This window comes from Kwoniella mangroviensis, assembly GCF_000507465.2.
Source record: "Kwoniella mangroviensis CBS 8507 chromosome 1 map unlocalized Ctg01, whole genome shotgun sequence".
Classification (NCBI taxonomy): Eukaryota; Fungi; Basidiomycota; class Tremellomycetes; order Tremellales; family Cryptococcaceae; genus Kwoniella; species Kwoniella mangrovensis.
Genome location: NW_027062533.1, coordinates 12,575,911 through 12,597,387, shown reverse-complemented (window position 1 = coordinate 12,597,387; position 21,477 = coordinate 12,575,911). Strand labels below are relative to the sequence as shown.

At 47.0% G+C, this 21,477-nt stretch overlaps 9 protein-coding genes across 9 annotated transcripts; 4 read left to right on the top strand and 5 right to left on the bottom strand.

The window, feature by feature from the left end:
- Positions 1-381: 381 nt before the first annotated feature.
- Positions 382-3,432, bottom strand: I203_104773 (uncharacterized protein; the record flags this gene model as incomplete). Its single annotated transcript, XM_019143642.1, has 3 exons — positions 382-1,120; positions 1,172-3,269; positions 3,354-3,432. The coding sequence occupies 3 exons, from the start codon at positions 3,430-3,432 to the stop codon at positions 382-384; spliced, it is 2,916 nt and encodes a 971-aa protein (XP_019006691.1).
- A 1,407-nt stretch (positions 3,433-4,839) lies between these two features.
- On the top strand, positions 4,840-5,349 carry I203_104772 (uncharacterized protein; the record flags this gene model as incomplete). The annotated part of the gene is made up of 2 exons (XM_019143643.1): positions 4,840-4,957; positions 5,030-5,349. The coding sequence occupies 2 exons, from the start codon at positions 4,840-4,842 to the stop codon at positions 5,347-5,349; spliced, it is 438 nt and encodes a 145-aa protein (XP_019006692.1).
- A 247-nt stretch (positions 5,350-5,596) lies between these two features.
- I203_104771 (uncharacterized protein) lies at positions 5,597-7,809 on the bottom strand (the record flags this gene model as incomplete). The annotated part of the gene is made up of 7 exons (XM_019143644.1): positions 5,597-5,647; positions 5,711-5,982; positions 6,051-6,261; positions 6,319-6,672; positions 6,729-6,859; positions 6,917-7,484; positions 7,549-7,809. 7 exons carry the CDS (start codon positions 7,807-7,809, stop codon positions 5,597-5,599), a joined length of 1,848 nt encoding a protein of 615 aa, XP_019006693.1.
- A 299-nt stretch (positions 7,810-8,108) lies between these two features.
- Positions 8,109-9,047, top strand: I203_104770 (uncharacterized protein; the record flags this gene model as incomplete). The annotated part of the gene is made up of 4 exons (XM_065517614.1): positions 8,109-8,316; positions 8,368-8,583; positions 8,640-8,861; positions 8,947-9,047. The coding sequence occupies 4 exons, from the start codon at positions 8,109-8,111 to the stop codon at positions 9,045-9,047; spliced, it is 747 nt and encodes a 248-aa protein (XP_065374432.1).
- Positions 9,048-9,583: 536 nt separating this feature from the next.
- Positions 9,584-10,914, top strand: I203_104769 (uncharacterized protein; the record flags this gene model as incomplete). Its single annotated transcript, XM_019143645.2, has 6 exons — positions 9,584-10,039; positions 10,096-10,185; positions 10,244-10,387; positions 10,444-10,590; positions 10,649-10,735; positions 10,801-10,914. The coding sequence occupies 6 exons, from the start codon at positions 9,584-9,586 to the stop codon at positions 10,912-10,914; spliced, it is 1,038 nt and encodes a 345-aa protein (XP_019006694.2).
- A 271-nt stretch (positions 10,915-11,185) lies between these two features.
- I203_104768 (uncharacterized protein) lies at positions 11,186-14,088 on the bottom strand (the record flags this gene model as incomplete). The annotated part of the gene is made up of 5 exons (XM_065517613.1): positions 11,186-11,569; positions 11,630-11,758; positions 11,804-13,002; positions 13,054-13,921; positions 13,963-14,088. 5 exons carry the CDS (start codon positions 14,086-14,088, stop codon positions 11,186-11,188), a joined length of 2,706 nt encoding a protein of 901 aa, XP_065374431.1.
- Positions 14,089-14,775: 687 nt separating this feature from the next.
- On the top strand, positions 14,776-16,485 carry I203_104767 (uncharacterized protein; the record flags this gene model as incomplete). Its single annotated transcript, XM_019143647.2, has 9 exons — positions 14,776-14,851; positions 14,942-14,973; positions 15,030-15,219; positions 15,295-15,558; positions 15,617-15,680; positions 15,736-15,864; positions 15,920-16,272; positions 16,333-16,391; positions 16,444-16,485. The coding sequence occupies 9 exons, from the start codon at positions 14,776-14,778 to the stop codon at positions 16,483-16,485; spliced, it is 1,209 nt and encodes a 402-aa protein (XP_019006696.2).
- A 270-nt stretch (positions 16,486-16,755) lies between these two features.
- I203_104766 (uncharacterized protein) lies at positions 16,756-19,169 on the bottom strand (the record flags this gene model as incomplete). The annotated part of the gene is made up of 9 exons (XM_019143648.1): positions 16,756-16,978; positions 17,039-17,586; positions 17,638-17,704; positions 17,766-17,877; positions 17,932-18,009; positions 18,067-18,233; positions 18,295-18,407; positions 18,464-18,536; positions 18,595-19,169. The coding sequence occupies 9 exons, from the start codon at positions 19,167-19,169 to the stop codon at positions 16,756-16,758; spliced, it is 1,956 nt and encodes a 651-aa protein (XP_019006697.1).
- A 398-nt stretch (positions 19,170-19,567) lies between these two features.
- Positions 19,568-21,398, bottom strand: I203_104765 (uncharacterized protein; the record flags this gene model as incomplete). The annotated part of the gene is made up of 5 exons (XM_019143649.1): positions 19,568-19,614; positions 19,681-19,852; positions 19,910-20,824; positions 21,192-21,272; positions 21,381-21,398. The coding sequence occupies 5 exons, from the start codon at positions 21,396-21,398 to the stop codon at positions 19,568-19,570; spliced, it is 1,233 nt and encodes a 410-aa protein (XP_019006698.1).
- Positions 21,399-21,477: the final 79 nt, after the last annotated feature.

The window sequence follows — 21,477 nt, the reverse complement described above, 5'->3', positions numbered from 1 at the left end:
CGGAAGATTCTGGTGGATGCTCGCATATTCATCATGATCAGGCACCCGGTGTCAACCATGAACAATAGTAATCTAGAGTAGCAAGCAGTACACTCTCATACAATACATCCATCCAACCCATTCACTCATACATGATGGCGCCAGTGATAATGACAAATAACGTTATGGTAATCGATAACAGACAGGGAAGACAGAACCATGCTTGATTGAGGACACATAGAAGACAAGCTGCCCATGCGATGAAAGAAACGGATATATACTTTATACAATTGTGTGTGACTCGAGAATGGAAAAGACAGAAAACATGTGCAAATAATCCTAAATCGACGGCCATCTCATCAGCTCAAGACGAACAGGGCAGATACAGAGGATATACTTACCCTAATGACGTCTACCCTGATCAGACATATTGAAACCTAGTCCTGTCATTCCGTCAGAGCCTCTTCCAGATCTTTGAGTGTCTCTAAATCGTCCGCCTGCCTCTTCATCCGCCCATGGCATACGCATCGTAGCAGTACCGGCAGGTTGTTGCTGACGCTGTTGCTGCTGTGGATCCGGGTTCTGTTGAGCAGTATGATCGTTCCTTAGTCCTAACAGTGTCCCCACGTTCTGCAGCCCTCGCCAGGGACTATTACCTGTTCGAGGTGTTGTACCAGATCCAGCTCTAGTGGGCATTTGAAGTCCCCTCATGTCCTGCCTAGGATGCTGAAGAACCGATTCTTCCATCAATTGAGCTGCAGCTCGACCTTCGATCAGATTTACATGAGCTTGAGTGACCGCATGAGGTGGCGGTGGTGGACCTTCAGGTTGTGGAGGTAATCTCGGTACAGCTAATTCTCCCAACTGTCGAGGGTCCGTCGCTCCACTAGCTGCACCTCTTCGCGGCGCCTCATTTGCTCCTCTACTTGGACCCCCTTGGTCCCGTAGTATACCGGCTGCTCTGGCCGCTGCGATTGCCCGAGTCACTACCTCAGGTGACAGACCCATCTGCGCTCCGATATGATATTCATCCTCCTCTTCGTGACCAGTTTCATTGGCAGCAGCTCCCCTATTGGTAGGAAAACCGTTGGCACCTTCGTTAGCTGCTGATCCTGGTTCCTGGTCTGTCCTGGAGCTACACCTATGGAATTCGTCAGTTATGGTCATCTGATATTCATATGAAATGACTTACCAAAACCTGTGACCTTCCTGCCATGCCCGACTCTGACATTCTTTACTACAATACTTCGCCTTTCTACACCTCCTACATTTGGCAAACTCTCTCGGGAACTTTTCCCATCTCCCGCAAGACATATTGGCGCACTGCCTGATTCCACCTCGAGCTTCATCTTTCCTACAAGCATTACGCATGATCACCCCTGCCCAATACTGTATTTCTTGTGGGACCCTGAAGAAGAGTGGATCAGAAGGTGATGGTCGGAAGGTGAATCTCTCGACAAGAGAGAATATGTCGGGAGTTTCGGAATAGGCTGGTCTTTCAGGTAATGGGTTCTTGATCGTATCAAGACCCAGGTCGAAAGTGGGATGCATGGGTCGTCGCGGATGGTGAAAGGTAGTTCGAACATGAGGGTATTTGGAGAGATAAGCGAGAAGTTGCAGGGCGAGGAGGATACTATCATCAGAGTATCTGTTGCCGTCAGGATTAAGCAAAGAGCTTATCCCGACATAACTGCCCAGATCGTGGAAGCCTCTGGGAGCGCTGTTGGCGATGATGATTGCCGCTTGATCAGGTGTATTGGCAGGTGGTGCTTCACCTGGGGCTTGACCCGGTGTCGGTGCTTCTCCTGGTGTCACTCGAGGAGTCTGAGCTGCACCTGGTTGACCGGGGGGTGCTCCAGCTTCCATATCTAATCTTGCTTGTTCAGCAGCCATTGCCTCTGGATCAGGCTCGTCGAGTTCTTGTCGATTATTGGTTTCCACAATCTCGACTGCCGGAGGTACAGCAGGTTCGTCCGTCTCAATGGTACCATTGTTTTCCATAGCTTGAGCATTGACAGCCGCGATACCAGCATGAATGGTAGCGGTAGGCAGATCGATATCCTCGCCTCCATCCGAAGTACCGCTTCCCGCCGTAAGATCTCTACGCCTTTCCCTTTCCCTATCATTTCTTGGCGCTAGACCGACTGGTCGAGCTATGATTGTGCCTCTTCTTCCACTCCTGCGCGAGTCCTCAACTGATTCATGAGCGTGTCGAGTGGGTGTACCCATAGGGCTGGATTGCGTACTGACGGGTTCTTGAGCTAGCTGAGGGACTCGGGAGGAAAGGTTGAGGGCAGGTGGACGTAAACCTTGAGCTGTGGCTGCTATGTTGCTTTCGGATGTATTACGGGGTATAACGCTGGTCTCCTCACCGGAGAGGGAGGCATCTGCGCTGGAAGTCTGACTTGAAACATCGCGAGGCATGGGCGGACGAGGTGGTATAGTCATAGGTAGGAGGGTGGTCGATGCTCGGGGTGTGGTTGAAGGTGGTGCATTTATCTCTTCTCTTTCGTCCATATCGATACTCCCTTCTTCTGCATCCACCGATGCGTCATCAGTTTCTCCACCTTCTGCATCAGCCATATCCACATCCGTATCACCTTGGACCGATCCCTGTGGTGTTTCATCATGAGGTTGATCGGCCCAAGCGGCTATGTTCAAGTTGAACCCGAAGGCAGCAGCAGCCTGACTAGCTATATGAGCTGCTGTTATTGTTGCAGGTTGACTTTCTGATGGTGCTTGAGATCGACTATGATGACGATGTGACCTTTCATTCCTATCAGGTCTTTCGGATTTCTCAGCTTTCTCAATCTTCTCCCTTTCCCTCTTCTTGAGATTTTCAGTTCCCGGAACAGGTTCACCCGCTGCGACAGCGTCCACAGCAGCTTGACTACCTAGATGTCCTGAGAAGATCGATATTCCATGATCCTTCAACCAACTTTCCAATATCTGAGCGACCAGATCTAACGCTCCTGATTGTACCACCCTCGTTCTGATATCCTCACTCCCTCTAACACCTATGTTCACGACACATTGGAATGCTAGACTATGTCTCAGCGAGTTGGCCCTATCTGCGGTGATTATACGCGCCGTCGATGGGCCGTTCAAACCCCATAAGTCCTGATGTGTAGATACGTCCTTCGGTAGACAAGATTCACGGAGGATGTCGAGGAGTCGTTCGAGACCACCATCAACGGTGAGAATCTCTCGAATCCGAGGAGAGGTGGAAGTGAGATATGTTAAGGAGGTAAGACTGTTTAGGAGGGCGAGGGGACTGTTGGTGTCGAGAGCTGCGATGGGCAGGTAGTGTCAGCAGGAGAAGGGAGAAGAGAGACAATCTGGGAGAGGGAGAAGAGAAGGATGGTGGCACCTACCTCTTCGGTCATAAATCAGATGTGTTATATTCGTCACCGCTCTGTTCTGGGGGGGGAATGTGTAGTTGGATTCTCGCATGGTGGAGCTGGTCGAATGTGAAGCACTGTGCTTGGTTGCGATAAGTCAGCACTACTTATAACGTGAGCGGTGAATTATCATGATCATGGACTGAGAAGCTTACGATGATGTTGACGATGAACAACAGGTATCAGACACACAAGTATCTAAAGACTGGGAGAGGCTGATTCAGCCTGCACTTGAAAGGAAGATGTTGCGTTTCTTGTGTTGAGTGATTTGCTGTTCACGCCTGCTGTATCTGTGCTGTACGTCCAGTCTACTGCTGGGAATGAATGACCCTGTGTGCAATGATAGTGATGAAGCGACGAGAAGCGTTAGATGTGTTGTATGGGGGTATGGAGTGAGTGAATCAGAGATAGAGTGGTGAGACATGTCAAGAGTGGGATGGGTGTTTGCCGATTACTCGTATTATGTTGTTACGCTTAAATCATGATTACGTACCCGAACGATCGACAACCATGCAAAGTAAATGTGGCACACGACTCTCAGATCCACAGGCCAGAGGCGATGAATACCTTACTTGATGTACAGTATTTGTAACAAATGAGCGGGCTAATGGCCGATATTACCTGAGAGGTACGTATACATAATCAGCGTTAAGAGTATCAAGGACGCCGAAGACTCTGCAGCGACCGACTGCTTTTCTCTTCAGCCGGACGGCTTTTGGCCTTGTGGCTGTAAGCCTCTTGAATACGATATACATATATATATACATATATATATACATAAATAGAAGACAGTAGCACGAGAAACATCCGCGTTCCTATGAACTGTAAATTGCAGTTCGACGATATCCTAAACAGGTCTGTTGCCTATTCATTCAATTAAAACTACAGCCGCTATTCTCGTTGGACGTTTGGAATCAAGACCAGCAGACATGCAACGAAGTCCTCCGAGCTCGAATATCCATAGACATAAAAGATGACCAAGCTATCTTGGCCAATTCTTGTCCATGCCGGTTCTAATGGACCGAGTTCTCTTCCCCTCTTTGCCAGATTAGCTCCTTTGATGTGATATCTCCATTATCGTCCGCGAGATAGCACTCAAAGTCTCATCAAGGGGCCAAAGTGGGGTACTAAGGAAGGTAACTTTGGAAGATGACTCGAACGATTGGGTCAAAGATCACTACACAGATGAGGCAGACTATCAAGTACAGTATGATTCACAAGTGTCGCATTATAAGCGGCGAACTGAACTTTACCCCTTCTCCGTTTCTACCTAGAAAGATAAGTTATATCTAAGCAATCATTTAACAATGAACATGCCCGTTGGTCCGTTAGGTGGTTTCTCGTAATGATCATGAACAAATGAAAATGCTGATGATGTTAAATAGTTGTCAACACCGTTGTTACACCTTACAGGCCTCCAGTCTATGTTGCCAACCCGCTAATCAATCAAGGGATCATTATGCCCGATCCTAATTCTGGTATGGGTATGATCCAAGGATATCCCACCTATACTTGCCCGACTGTGCCTATCATACAACAACAGCCAGAACCTATCGTACCGACTATCCAAGTACAAGGTAAGTCTCTCTCGTTCCCATTTATCTCAACACCATTGCTGTCGACGCTAAGGTGTATATTCATTCATTTAGCTCCACCAACCACAATCATCAAAGAGCGATATCTCCCTGCCCCTCCTCCCGTCTATCGCCATTCGTCACCCAGAGTACAGACGACCGTCTCGACCCCTTCAACAATCATAAACAAAGTCACCAACTCTGCGCCAATCATCAACACTCCGCCAATGAGACATATTCACATCAAACGAACTAAGAAAATCAAGTTTCCTCAGTCGAATTTCGTTAATGTGACACCTTCTCCTCAGCCTGCTTTGAAGCCTGCCATGAAGACCATTACCACGATCAATAGGACTACTAGAAGAACTACCGCTAAGGGTAATGGGCGTCATTAGTACACAATGGAATAGATAGTAAACTATTTGAACTGCCAACAAGCCTTCAAACCGTGGGTAAAATAGCCAGAAATCAAATAAATGTCATCAGTGCGCTGATTGTTTATATGCAAGCTGGACTAATATGTATAACATTCATGTCGAATCTATGATTTCTATCATTGCATACTAGCCGAAATTTGATGAAAGATCTTCAGGATGTGATACATTAGTCCTTCCCTTATCTTCCATTCTCCTGAATCCCCATCTAAGTCCACAATTTGATCAAACCATCCCAAGAAGCAGTGACGAGTTTGGACTACGAATAACAACTTAGCTTTCTGGATATACCCTTTGTGATTCAAGGACCAATTAGACTTACATGTTCATTAGGTAACCAACAATGATCAATCACTACTTCCTTATGAGCCTTCAACCTCTTCTGGATTTTACCATTCTTCCAATCCCAGAATACGACATCACCATTTCCAGTACCAGACGAGATATATTTTCCATCAGGCGAGAAACCAATAGCACAGGCGTATCCAGCGACAGTATGTCCAGCAAATCGTTTCTTCTTGTTTTGTCTGAATGACCCATCGGCTGAGTACACTAAGATCTGATTATCCATGGATTGACATGCAAAGTATTTATCTAAGACAAAGTCAATGTAAGCTTTTTCGGTCGCGTTGAAGCCAAAGACACGAAAACGGCAAACTTACTGGTTGGATGTAAGGTGACTGCTGGCATGGAGTGCATATATGGTTCGGCGATGTACTTGATCACCACGGGAATATCGTAGTCCCATCCTCGGATCGTCTTATCATCGGAGGTAGTGACGAATCGACGATTCTCATCGACGAAAGTGATTGTGTTGACAGGACCCAGATGCTGATCGTATGTTTGTACGATTTCTCTTTGACGTAAATCGTACTATTACCAAAGGGTCAGTACAACAACCCCAATGTGGTGTGACAAGAGGTCACTCACCTGGATGATCTTCTTATCCTGCATACCAGCCAAGAATACATTTTGTTTGTCGTAATCGGGGTTGAACTTGACTACATTCGGTACTTTACCATTCGTGAACGCTTGAATACATTTACCAGTTTCCGTATCCCACAATTTGATATGCCTATCATACGATGCTGAAAGGAATTGACTACCACTGTTGTTGAAAGCGACGTCTTTGACAGCTTGAGAGTGACCAAGGAACGTTCTCAGACAGTTTCCTTCGTGATATACATCCCACAATTTAACTTTCGTGTCCATACTGGCACTGAGCAATAAATGACCACTTTTAGGGAACAACCGTATAGCGGATACACCCTTGTTGTGACCAGTCTACAAGGGCTCCATCAGCGTGTGCAGGTATGATTCACAAATGAAATACCACTTACCCAAGTATGAATACATCTTTCTGGCAAATAAGCATTGGGAGGTGCGGAACCTTCTGAGGGGTTGAGCTTGACATCGGTATCGGTAGGAATGTGCATATACGTCCTTCCAGCGTAATCGTGTAGCTCCTTGCCTTTTGAACAGTCAGCCCTGTATACAAGGTGTAGAGAAAGAAAGTCCGCCGACTCACCATGGAATATACTCTTCTCGTCTCTCGCGACCTTCATCTTCTCCTTCGCCACCTGTTGAGCTTCTTCACGTCTTCGCTTCTCCTCTCTCCATTCCTCAGCCTCTTCCTCTACCACGGGATCAACATCTTTATCTCCTTGCCATTCTGCCCATGGACCCATATATGCTCCTTCACCATCGACTACTCCCAAATCTCCTTTCCCACCTCTCTTCCTCTTCGTTTCTTTCCTTTCTGATCTAGATGGACGTATAGTTTCGATTGACTGATATCCATTCTGATGAGCGTTATTTAATGATCCTACTATTGGCTGAGCCGCTCCTGATTGTGTCGAAGGGTTGAGAGCATATCCGTGAACATCAAATGTACGTTGAGCCATCGCGAACGAATAATTGTCCATCGACTGTTCTTCCACATGACCTGATAAGGTGTTCATGCCCTTGTTTTTCCGTTGATTGAAGGGGTCCACCGGTCCAGCTACAGGCCTCATCATGTCTTCGTAGCTCAGATTCACGTTCACTACTTTGTCCGTCGGTCGAGTGATTATAGCAAGACTGGCACCGTTCGGATCCTGTACACATGATCAACATTGGTTAGCTCTTTTGCATCCTTAGTAAATACCGTCGCAAACTAACCTCTTTTAGAACATCCGGTGCTGATTCCACAGCAGCCTTCGTAGCTTTGTTGGTGCTGGATGATCCCTTTTGCTGTCCATTACTCATTGAGAGACCGAACGCATCTTTCCTGGCCTCTTCCTCAAGCTTCTCCTCGTCCTCCTCATCTTCTACATCGGGTTGAGCAAGGTTTCCTCCGGCGACGGATAGCGAAGAAGGACCTGCAGTGATGCCGTCCCTTTCGTCGTCTGAAGATTCGTATCCGGCGAGTAGGGTAGACATCTTTTGAGGCGATTGGGCAGGATAACGTCACAGGTGGATGGTTGCGAAGAACAAAGAGTTGTGCTGTGTGATCAAGCAGGTCCAGGTCAAAGTGAAGTGCTTCTTGAAGAGCTGTCCGTTGAGCCTGATATGACGAAGCTTGTTATATGGAAGGAGGCAAAAGGTGTGCCTGACATATTCCAAGTGGAGGTTACCACCCATCCTCCTCTCTTTGTTGATGATTTTTTCAGAAACGACATTCACTACAAGTTGATCCATGACACCACCTAACATATCACAGATATACATTGACCGGAAGCATGTCCAATCCGATAGCGAGGCTGAAAGCCATACCCGATGAAGCAGGTCCCAGCGCTTCCAGAGGTACAAGGGAAATACGGAGAGCCTATCTTTCGCCAGATGTACTTCGGACTTTTAAATTGGTAGCAGGAGATTGGGTCTTGCTGAAATTGGAGAAGGGTGTCTGTGTGGTACAAATATGGCCAAGAGTAGGACTTGATGATGACGGTGAGCTGTTTCTCTATGCGTGAGCTTACAATCAGCTAATAGGAATTTCAGCGATCGTACTCTCCTCAACTCATCTTTCCAACCTGTCCAGTTCTCCGATCGATCTTTATCGTTTCGCCCCTGAAGTGCACTCGCATGGTAAAGCATCTCGGATTAGGGTGAAAGAAGTACTCGAAACTTCAACTAAGCCTAAAAGCAAACGAACCATAGCCGAGGAAACACCAAGGGAAAAGGAATGGCTTCGAGCATCAATTAAGGAAGTTCTCTGTGAGTTGATGTTCTGGCTATAATCCATAGGGGATGAGTCGCTGACCTCATAATAGCCTCCACAAACTACATAAACAACGGCTTCAAGATAACAATAGGAGACTCGGGTAAGTCAGCTCGAGTCTTCGAGATCACGTCCATCGATCTATCGACCAAAGAATTATCTAAGAAGAGTGGATCTCCGTTGGAAGATGGATTAGAGAGACTCAAGATCAGCGGGGATGAAAGTGCAAAAGTGGTGTACGAAGTCAGCTGGAAGACTGAGGTAGTACTAGAAGGTGAAGAAGAGAAGGTTCAATCGGTAAACTCCACGGAAACAGACCGAAAAATAAGCACAAACGGTACAGCGAAATCTCATTTTAGCACCACCGACGGTCCTATCCCATCTTATATCAACCTCTTCACGCCCTCACAACCCCCAACAGCAGCTTATGGGCTACTGGGTGGACTTCAACCTCAGATAGCACAGATAAAATCTCTCTTGGATCTCCCAATGCTGCATCCCTCTCTGTTCTCAATGTTCGGTCTCACCCCTCCTCGAGGCATATTATTACACGGTCCACCGGGAACAGGTAAAACTGCCTTGGCCAGAGCAGTTGCCTCTTCCGCTCAGTGTTCTTGCATCGTCGTCAATGGACCTGAGCTATCTTCCGCGTACCATGGGGAGACGGAAGAGCGTCTAAGAGGTGTATTCAACGAAGCGAAGAAACGGAGTCCGTGCATTATTGTCTTGGATGAAGTTGATGCGTTATGTCCGAGGAGGGACGGAGGGGAAGGTGGCGAAGTGGAAAGAAGGGTGGTGGCCACTCTTCTTACTTTGATGGATGGGATGAGCCAGGAGGACATAGGAGAAGAAAGGATATTTGTGGTAGCAGCTACGAACAGACCAAATAGTATTGATCCAGCATTAAGAAGACCAGGTCGATTCGATCGAGAGATCGAAATTGGAATACCCGATGTCAACGGAAGACGACAAATAATCGATATCATGCTTTCAAGAATGCCCCATTCCCTCAGTGAACAGGAAGTATCAGCAATCGCATCTAGGACTCATGGTTATGTCGGTGCGGACCTATCGTCACTTATAAGAGAATCAGCTTCAGCAGCTATTCAGCGATGGCACTCCTCAAAACCATCAGAAGGAAGCAAACCGGTTCTTACAAATGCGGACGTTTTAACTATCCTACCTACGATACGACCATCAGCGATGAGAGAAGTGTTCCTGGAGACTCCTGCTGTGCGATGGTCAGATATAGGTGGACAAGACGATGTCAAGCAGAAATTACGAGAATGTGTAGAATGGCCATTAACACATCGAGATACATTCGCTCGATTGGGTGTGGAAGCTCCACGAGGTGTCCTGCTGTATGGTCCACCAGGTTGCAGTAAGACCATGACGGCGAAAGCTTTAGCCACGGAGAGCGGTATCAACTTTATTGCCGTCAAAGGTCCGGAGGTGAGCTGGCGTTATTATAGTGGTTCCAGTCAACCCAGCTGATAATGATTCCCTAGCTGCTCAACAAATATGTCGGTGAATCTGAAAGAGCAGTTCGAGAAATCTTCAGAAAAGCCAGAGCTGCGTCGCCATCGATCGTCTTCTTTGTGAGTGATTATATGCTTGTGCAACTCTGTACTCCGAGCTAAGACAGTTCAATTGTAGGACGAGATCGACGCACTCGGATCGGCCAGATCAGACGATCACACCCATTCTGGTGTACTCACTTCTCTGCTCAACGAGATGGACGGTATCGAAGAGCTCTCTGGTGTAACCGTAGTAGCAGCTACCAATCGGCCAGACGTGCTCGTAAGTTGACAGGCAAGGAGGATGATCAAGCGATTGACTGACGGCACCCCCCATAGGACTCCGCATTGATGAGACCCGGCAGATTGGATCGAATCCTCTATGTCGGTGCGCCTGATCTGGACACTAGAAAAGATATTTTCAGAATTCGACTGGCTACTATGGCTGTCGAACCTGGCGTAGATGTCGAGGAGCTAGCTCGTATAGTAAGTGGTACTCTTTATTCTTAAGCTTCACAGGATACTGACGGATTGGACATTCCAGGCGGACGGCTGCTCGGGAGCTGAGGTAGCTTCAATCTGTCAGGATGCTGCATTGGCAGCTATGAATGAAGATCTCGATGCGCCTTGCGTGAGTTTGCCTGCTTCAATCTCCATAAGAGGTAGAAAAAGACTGATCATAAGCACCTGTGTCAGGTCAAGAAATCGCATCTTCTCCATTCGGCTCGAACGGTGAGAAGGAGAATAACACCAGATATGATATCTTTCTTTGAAGAATGGAGGGATCAATCGGGAGTGAGGAGTGCATAGATTAATCAAGATCATATGCAAAATATATATTTTGGACAATGCATTTTTGTTCAGGCTGGTCTTCAACCTGGATCCCAATTACATGAAATATTAGTCGAATGGCAAAGTATAGCATATCTAAAAGTCAGCATAGCATAGCATATCTTATGTTTATATATAAATATACGGGGTAAGGGATTGTTATATTAATAAATTCACGAGAAAAAATATCAAATCAAACACTCAAGCATCAATGATCGAAACAGAACCAACTGTGTCGAAAGAACTATATTTACTGAGCTACACCAGCTCGTTGCTCGTGCCAACCTTTAATACTACTCAACAATTTGACGATCTGTCCCGAATCTCCATTCCTAACATCGTTGATACTGACTCCAGCGGTATCAATCCCAGCATCTATAAGTATATCCATCATGGAGAACAAGCCTTCTAAGCCCGGTTGACCCGAAGCGTCAGGGGCGAAAGCTTGAGGAGGGACGGGAGGGGAAGGCTCGATATGTGACAAGTGTTTGACAAGTAGGAAGATGACTTCTCCAGAGGCGAAGGATTTGGGTATGGCCGATGCTCTAGGGTAAGCTTGAGGTAATAACGAATTTACCCATCGAACTAATTCCGGGTTGTTTTTACCTTCATCGGATTGATAAACTGAATTTACCTGAGGGAGGAAACGTTTAATCAGCATTCTGTTTGACTTCCTCGGGAAACAGCAACTCACCGCTGGTCGAGCAGCACCATTGTAGTTACTAGAAGGTCTTCTGGTATCTCGGCTGGGTCTTCCAGGTGAAGGAGCACCAAGCTGTTGACTCGCTCGTCGTCGTTCACCAGAACTAGTATCAAAACTCATCTACAATATCAGCGCGTTTCATATTTCAGCCAAACTCACCAATACACTAGCATCATGCGCTGTGAGTTGATTAGGGTTTTCTCTTCTCGTAGCTTTCTGGGTGGCTTCTCGAGTCGCTGGACTTGGGGGACGAGGTGCCATAGCTTGAGCTTCGGCCAGAGGGATAGTGGGGATATTGCAAGATGAAGTGACTGGAACAGAGTAGTCCCTAGCGATAGTCGCCTTCATCAAGGCCTTCATCCACTCTCGAATGGAGATTTGCTCGGTAGACGAAAAGTAGTGAACCTTGTCATTGGGCCCACCAGTAAGTCTGAAACCATACGAACCAGGATTGGTGTTTTCGTCGACGATTACACGATGACCTTGCAATTCGATATGCCCTTTCACTCGATCTTCCGTCTCACTCTTCAGATAGTAAAGGTGAGAACCTTTCAATACGAAGAACCTTTGCTTCCAGCTACCGTACCTATCTCCCTTCTTCTTGAGATAACCTGAATAATCAGGTGTACCAATCTGTTTGAGAGCCGCGGCGTTCCCTCCACCGGTTCCAGAAGTTCGTCTGTTCGTTTCAGGTGTAGCAGGTTGCATCTGATGAACTCGGTTCGAGCCAGAGAATCCAAGACGAGAGGAAGTTCGGTGTTGTTCGGAGCTTGGCGAAACAGAGCTGGGAGGAGCAGGCTTACGTGATCGGCCAAAGAAGCTCAACCGCTCTTTATTATCGGTACTTGGTTTACCACGCTTGTGACCCATCGACCCGGTGGATTCACGCTTGGTGACAATAGAGCTTGGAGTGACAGGGCTGGCGGGTAAGCTAGCAGCTGTCGAACTAGCTTGGTTGGTAGAGGGTGTTTGTGCGAGGTTCTCATTGATAGCTTCCATAGGAGCAGGCATTCCTAAACCAACATTGCTCGTCTTTCGGCCATGAGACCAAGCTCCGTGAGGAATATCATCGGTGGTGGAAGCGGAAGTGGGTGGTGTGGTGAGAGGGGGTGTCGTTGATGGGAAAGGCTGTCCTAAGGATGAAGGTGGCGCGCTCATGCCACGCAAAGAAGCACTTCCTGGTACATTCAGAGGAAGACCGGAAGGAGAGAGTTGCTGAGATTTAGATGAGATCATCGAAGAAGGTCGTCGTAGTTCGGAGATTGCAGCGGCTATTCGCATACGTTTGCCGAATTGAGGGATATCAAGCTCTTTTAAGAGGTTGGCATCAAGTTCGAGGAGGAGATCACCGGTGATTTCGTGTTCTAGTGGAAATGTTCAGCACATGAGTGATAAAATGAAAGCTTCCGACTTACCTCTGAATTTCTCCGGAATACCTTCATCAAATCCTTTGGCTTGGGCCCAAGCGACAACATCATCTACGGTCCATGTGTGAGCAGGCTTGCTGGGTATAGCAGAGCTGGACGAACGAGTTGTGAAAGCAGGTTTTTCGAAAGGAGGGGTGGAAGGGATATGGGCGGCTGGTTCGAGCGATCCTGTTGACGGCTCCAGACGAGTGGATGAATGAGCAGATGGCTGTGCAGAGAGAGGTGGAGCCACAGGTGGTGTCGTCGCTTTGGGGAAGGAAGCCTGTTCCATGGTGACGGGGCTAGAGTGGAATCCGTTGGCCAATGGAGAATCGAATCGGCTGACAGCTGCACCTCTTGGACTTCTTCTCATCTCCTCCTCTTCATCTTCGCTCTCATCGGAATATACCAATCCAGCTACACCACCGTTCGACGAATGTTGATTCTTCTCCCGCTGTTCATTGGCTAATCGAGCTTGTTCTGCTAATTTCGCTCTGGCGTTCTGACCGATTCCAAGTTCCTCTTCATCATCACTCTCAGGCTTGGCAGTAGTGATGGATTCTATAGCATCCTGTATATCACCTATAGTCCTGCCCATGACATTTCCTACAGCTGCAGTCGTGCTCTCCACAGCAGCTACAGCGTTATCTAAAAGACCACCTGACGAATCGTGAGTCCCTCTGGGTGATTCATCTGGTATTGGGATGGTGGGAGCGGAAAGGTAAGAATCGTTTGTGGGTGCAGATCCATTGACGGTGGTTGTATGAGGAGCAGCTGTTGTCTCAGGAAGACCGAGGGGTTGATCTTGAGGTGTTATCGGGGTTTCAGAAATGTATGTTGCTGGGAACAGACCTTCTTCACCTTTGGTATTTCGTCCCTACAACCAGTCAGCACGGGAAGACGAATTGTCAGACTCACTCTCCACCATCCGTCTCCGAAAGCTTCGTCTTTTTCCAATACCTCAATCTCTTCACCCGCTTGAAACTCCAATTCATCGCCGTGTTCGGCCATGAACGTGTGCACAGCTCGTACTGTAAGCACCATCTTGTACAATCTTCACTGTCGATACTGGTTCAAGAAGGTCTTCAGTATAGAGGACTTGACTGGATTGGCGTGAGATTACCTCTAAGGAGATGGAGACGGGAACGTACCAAGATGAAAATGTTGAATTGGTCATGGGGAAGAATGAGGAACGGGCATAAGCGTCATTGTCCAAAGCGGTTTTTTGTTATGGTAAAGATGCAGACACTCACCGCTTGACACCAGGACCAAGTTGCTCTCCTTTTTTGAGTGTCAGTGAGATGTTTACGAGCCGAATAGCAATGAGATGCGGATAAGGATGTTTATCACTGGAGTGGGTGTGAGTGTGAGATTATCAGTAGGGTGCATCGAGGTCAACTTGCAGGGTATCTTGCTAGCACTGAATGGGTGGTGGACGTCGTCTTATTTCCGGAATTAACTGCCAATTACAAACGGAGGACGATCACTCATTACAAATTTGATCTCCCCATTAGAATTTTTTACCTAATCCGTTTTGTTATCTCAGGGTTTGGATCGTAGTCATACTGTAACATGATTAGTACTCAGGGAAACTTTGAGGCTAAATGCCAATGCCACCACCGACTTCATCCTACACGTTCATATTCGCGTGTCAGTATCAACCCATCAAGCTCATCAACAAAACCTCTTCTCCACCTGCCATCACTAAGCCTCAGAACAGCCAGATCCGCCATGTCAGTCTCAAAAGGAGTGTTGCTCATCGGTGGTCCCTCCAAGGGAACCAGAATGCGTCCATTGACGCTTGATTGTGAGTGTCGGATCAATGTTCAATATCCAATGTTCAATGTTCGATGTTCAAGCCGAGAGGTATGGTTTTGGCTGATTTCATACTGAATAGGTCCCAAACCCCTTCTCCCCATAGCTGGGAAGGTAGGTATATTCAAGCTTACACATAGATAGCTCGCTATGCTGATGATATTTTATAGCCCATGATATGGCATCCTCTCTCCGCTTTCGCCAAAGTTCCAGGTCTCACCGAGGTTATTATGATTGGTTTCTACGAGGATTCAGTGATGAGTGGATTCATCAAAGAAGCCAAGAGGGAATTCCCCAACATCGCTATAAGCTACCTGAGAGAATACAAGGCACTTGGTACTGCTGGTGGTCTTTATCACTGTAGGTCACTTTCAGTATACACGCACTCACACTCATTCTGTGATCTATCAGGAGCTGACAACACTGTTCTGACAGTCCGAGATTCAATTCTTCGTCCACCTGTACCCCAAAACATCTTTATCTGCAATATCGATATCTGCTCCGCATTCCCTTTCACCGAAATCCTCGAATTGCACTCTAAACACCGAGGTGTAGGTACGATCATGGGTGTCAACGTCAGAAAGGAATCTGCTCAGAAATACGGTTGTATCGTTACTGAACCTGAAAGTCAATTGATGGTGCATTATGTGGAGAAGCCTGATAGCTGGATCTCAAACACTGTCAACGGTGGTGTCTACTGTGAGCTCTCCCTTCCTGTAGACTTCAATGAGGGAAAAGAGCTAATCCAATGAGACAGTATTCGACAAATCATTATTTGACGAAATCAAAATTGCCATGGATGAGAAGACTGCTCGTGCTGCGTGAGTTAGTTTTGTGGAATTGGTTGTTGGGAAGCTGATAATTTTTGTACAACAGGGAGGATCCTTTGGTCAAGCCAGACGAGATCCTTCGATTAGAACAAGATGTTATCGTCCCCCTGGCAGCCGCTAAGAAGATGTACGTGTATCAGTGCAAGGATTTCTGGAGACAGATCAAAACCGCTGCGTGAGTACACTTTCACCTATTCACTGAAATCATGCACTCAAACGCCCTTTCATAGCTCCGCTGTCACTGCCAATTCCCTCTACCTCGCTCGAATCCAAAAGACCTACCCCGACTTCCTCGCCAAATCATCCCCCAACGTCATCTCTCCCGTATACATCGATTCGACAGCTACGATCGATCCAACAGCCAAGATCGGTCCCAACGTAGCTATCGGTCCAGGTGTGACTGTAGGAGCAGGTGTCAGAGTCAAAGATGCGATCGTATTGGAAGGTACAAATTTGGAACAACATTCTTGCGTATTGAATTCGATCGTAGGGGCCAATTGTAATGTCGGTGCTTGGGCTAGAGTGGATGGTAAACCTGAACCTGAACAAGATGTCAAAGGTCAAATCAGTGTGACCATCTTAGGCGAGTATCTCATATACCTTGTAGGAAAGATGGAAGGCTAATACGCCGTATGGCATGTAGCTACCGAGGTATCTCTCGCCCCAGAAACTCTCGTCAGAAGCTGTATTGTGCTTCCTAACGTAAGCTGTCCAGGACTGCGGGACAAGATGTTAGCTGAATCTGGATCTCTAGAAATCACTGAACCGAAACTCAGCCAACGAAGTCTTGCTTTAAGCAAGCAGTGCTCTACTCTGATACCAAGGAAAAGCTCGCTGCCGACGCTAAGAGAGTGTCCACTACGTACATATATATATATTGACACATTTGAAAGAGCTTAGAACCGAAAACATTTATACCACTTTAGATTTATTACTTATCGCTTGATTATACGGGAATATGGATCCATGCATAGGACATAGATATATCACATAAAGAATATACTGTACATATTTCATGAAAGTCATGGGAAGTCGTCTATATATACAAGTAGCCCTGGGGTTCAAATCACATCTCCAATAATCGATCAATAGCTAATCCCAAATCATCTCCACTTCCTTCCAAGACCGCTTCAACCACATCTTCATCCAGTGCAGGGAACATCTGATGTAAGGTCTGTACATTAGCCCGCCGTGTTTGGGCGTAAGCTTCCTGGGACATGTCGATGGTCGATTGAAGTTGTAACGATGAGAAATCAGGAATGGGATTATCACCCGGGGATGGCGTTCCACTAAAAAAAAAAACAAGATCAGCATTTTGTCAATCGAGAATGAAGAGCGAAATTACTGACGCTCGTGAGGCTGGAGCTGATCCATCTCCAGGTACACCCAAGCCGAAACCTTGTAAAGTTCTCGACGGACTCTCGGGCGTCGCAGCTCTGTTGAATTGAGATCTTCTAGTTCTGAAAACATCCCTCGAAGCTGGAGTCTGCTGCTCTTGCCTAGATCGTCTCTCAGGTGATCGTTCTTCACCACTCGTACTTCCATCCTCTGACCTGTCGTCGGACGGACTCTGCATGGTTTCTAGGATCTTACCAATGGCGCTGAGAGGTTTACTGACTGCCTCCTGAGCCAAGTTACCGGTACGTTGGAAAAATCGTTTAGTACCGTCGAGAGCTTGAACAGTGGTAGTAAGGGACAATGGTCGAGCAGCTTCTTCTCCCGAGGTGACAGCGGAGAACGGAGACATATCTGCGGGAGGTAATGCTCGAGCGGTTGAAGCTGATGGTGAAGGCGGTAATTCTTGGATAGCATCTTCGACGTTTTTCTCAAATTCTGCTTGGGTGATATTACTCAGACTTGAGGCATCCATCGTTTCGATGAAGGCGATAGCTCCGCTCTGAGTGAGTCATATCAGCGGAGAACAAGGAAGCATAGCGAGTTGACATACCAGACTGGAAAGATAGTAGCCAGCTTCTCCTTGCAACTTGGAAGCACTTCGGAAACGGCTGATATACCTATACTTACAATCAGATGACAGACCTTACTTAAATCATTGATGGGTAAGTTTTCACTCACTCTATGTTCGACAGCATATTATCAGGATTGGCTTGGAGCACAACGAAGATTAATATAGGCACGAATGCATCGGCCCCAGTCGCTTCAGCACCATAGACATTCCGTATCAAACCTATGTTGAATCGTTAGCTTCGTAAGTTGACCAAATTACTTTAGATTAGCTCACCGAATATCACTTTACAGCAGTTGAGGATACAGATCATTTTATCTCTAGGCGCTTTATAGTGATTTATTTTAAGCAGTTCTGATAAATGTCTCGCCATTAGCTGTAAGTTTAATAGCGTCGGGAGTTTCGACACACCTTGCTCAGCAAATCCCAAAAACCCCTGGGTAGCTTCGCCCTCAGGTACATCCAGATGTTTCTCCCTGACCCATCCGAACAACCTCACCCTCTGTGCGAACACCGCATCTCGTTCTAGATCGTCAGTAGTGATAGGCTGAGAAGGTACCAATTGGGGAGTGAACGTGCTAAATCCAAGATAGGCATCAGTCTCAAGAAAAATTGGGATTAGGAGCCAAAGGTACATACTAATTATATAACCTGTTCATGACTAGCTTTTCCATCGCTTCCAAGGCATTGTCAAACTCTGCCGGTGTTTGTGATTTCCATGGTTCGACCTGAGCCATTTTCTCGGATATGAACTGTAACAATATAAGTAAGGATTAATCCTGAAATGTACATGGATGTCAAGACTCACAGCAAGGAAGTCATGTATCAATTTGATCTGCTCATTGACAGTAAATGGTTTCTTGGCAAAATTCGATAAGAAGCTGCGTCAAACGTAATATCAGTGAATGCATTTTTATCATAGGAATTGACCTGACTCACCTTTTCAAATAACGAGCTATCGGTTCAGCAGACTTTGTCCTTAGATCCTTTAAGAATCCAGAGAAGTTGAATGTAGGCTCCGTGTTAGAGTTGATAGATCCACTACTTTCAGCTTCGGTCAAACCGACCTGTCTAGGTGTCTCCTGCGGTATCGATGAGGATGGATCGAGTCGAGCATTGTTCCTCGCCGGTGTGACTGGGTCAGCCGACGCTGAAGAGGACAAAGTCGGAGCTGGAGTAGCATAAGGGTCGAATTCGGCTAAGTCTGCTTGAGCAGGTCGAGCAGCGGTAGGTGTGACCGATGAGGAAGGTGTGGAGAGGGGTAACCCTTTTGCCGGAGGTGCGTGAGAGGGTGCGTCTGGTACGATTGGTTCTGTACGTGGTGGAGCAGGGGTGGTGATTGGCTCGGAAGGTTGGGCAGGAGGTGCATGATACCCTGCTTGAGCTTGATCCGAGATTGGTAGATCCAATAAGGAAGTATCGGCTGCCTCGTCAACGATCACTGCTGGAGGCGCAGGTGTCGATGGACCGGCATCGCTTGACAATTCTGGCTGATTGGTTTCTGCAGCGGACATTCCGAATTGAGTGGGATCTGAGAGTGAGTGACGGGGTGATGGAATGACTGCTGATGATGAAGCAATTGAACAAAGGTTGTGTCTGGTAGGATGTTAGGTTGAACGGGTACGGGTACGCGATAAACAAGGTACGACTGTACAACGTGGATATCTCATTATGACGAATGTGGCATACCTAGTCATTATGAGTAGTCACCTCATCACACGCAGATCATAGTACGCAGACATGCAACCAGGACTGATATAGGGTATGCTAGCATATCCAAGATCTCAATGAATGTGTATATACGATGAATAAGACGGTTTCGTTTCTCGATAAATGATGATAGGCATTCTCTCTAAATCCAAAAAAATTGTCGCAGGCAAAGTAATCTATGTAATGAATTCCATCAAGCAATCTAGAGTTTTCCTTCTCGGATCATTCTGAGGTAGTATCGGGCCATTTCTATTGAGAAGAGAATATCAAACATTAGCGACGGTCATCGTATTGCGAACGATGGACTCGACTCACCCTCAACACCTTGTTTGACAGACCACTTAGGTTGCCATTCAAGAGATTCCTTGGCTCGAGCAGTGTCAGCTCTTCTTCGTTGAGGGTCATCAATGGGCATCTCCTTGTGGATGATGTTGACTCGTCGGGGGTTGGCAACACCTTCCTCCTTTTGGATTTGCTCGACGATGTCCTGAAGGAAAGTATTAGCAACAAATCACCTCACTCTCAAGCCGTGACTATGACTCACTCTGACAGCCTCGGCGAATTCCATGATGGTGAACTCGTGAGAAGAACCAATGTTGGTAGGTCGGGTCTCGTCACCGTTCATGAGGAGGATCAAACCATCGATCAAATCGTGAACGTATTGGAAGGATCGGGTTTGTTGACCATCACCGTAAACGGTCATGTCTTCACCCTTGAGAGCTTGGATGATGAAGTTGGAGACGACTCGACCATCGTAAGGGTTCATTCGAGGACCGAAAGTGTTGAAGATACGAGCGACTCTAACATCGACACCATCTTGTCTTTGGTAACCGTAGGTGAGGGTTTCAGCAACTCGTTTACCTTCATCGTAACAAGCTCGAGGACCAATACAGTTAACGTGACCCCAGTATTCTTCTCGTTGAGGGTGTTCCTCGGGGTCACCGTAAACTTCGGAAGTGGAGGTGATGAGGAATCTAGCCTTGGTTCGCTTGGCGAGACCGAGCATGTTGAGGGTACCCATGAAAGAGGTCTTGATGGTCTTGACGGCGTTGTATTGGTAGTGAGGAGGAGAGGCGGGACAAGCGAGATGGTAGATTTGGTCAACTTCGATGAGGAATGGGTTGACTACATCGTGTCTGACCATTTCAAAGTTGGGGTGACCAACCCAGTGAGAGACGGTAGTCCTGCTACCGGTGAAGAAGTTGTCAAGAACGGTAACTTCATGACCGAGAAGCATGAGTCGATCGACCAAGTGGGAACCGACGAAACCAGCACCACCGGTGACGAGGATTCTCTTTCGCTCGGTGTTAGGGAGGTTCTTGACGGGAGGGAATTTGGCGACGGTGGTGTATTGGATGGAATCGGTCTCCTTGAAGTAGGTGGACTCGGATCCGTAGTCCTTGTGACCTTGACCAGCGAGATCGGTTTCTTTGTTACCTTCTTTGAGGAAAGCAGGGGTCTATAGAGCGTGGAAAAAGGAGGTTAGTAATGGGCACGTGAAAGGATACACAATCAACGTGTCTGGTTGAGGATTTCTCATCGGTGTAAAGTAAAATTAGATGATGGTACGTATAACGAAAGGAGGGGAATGAGTAGAGCATTGAAGGACCAGAAGAAGGAACCAAGAAGAGAACAAGAGGTATAGGATGAGAAGGGGTGAAGCAGAGGTCAAACGGAGGGAGAAAAGAGAAATATAACGCGTTGAAAGATGGGCGAAAAGTGGAAGTGATAAGGCGGAAAGGGGACGTGATGAGATGAAGTATAGGATGAGATGAAGTATAGGATGAGATGAAGTATAGGATGAGATGACAGATAGCTACACTCACAAGGTACAAGCTTCTCAAGGTATCGACTTGAACTCGAGAGTCGAAGCCGAATCTGTTGGTACCGACTTCAGTAATCTTTTGCTGAAAACATGAACAGTCCTGGTCAGCTTATCGTTACAGGAGACGTGACGCGTACGTGGAGCGTTGAGTGATTGGTTGGTGAACTTGTTAAGGATTATTCAGACTCACTTCTTGTTGACCAGACATGTTGTTGTTTTGCAAAGAATGGAAGGGGTGTGATAAGGAGGGTAAGAGGGGTTGAAGATGGGATATGAATAGGTTGAAG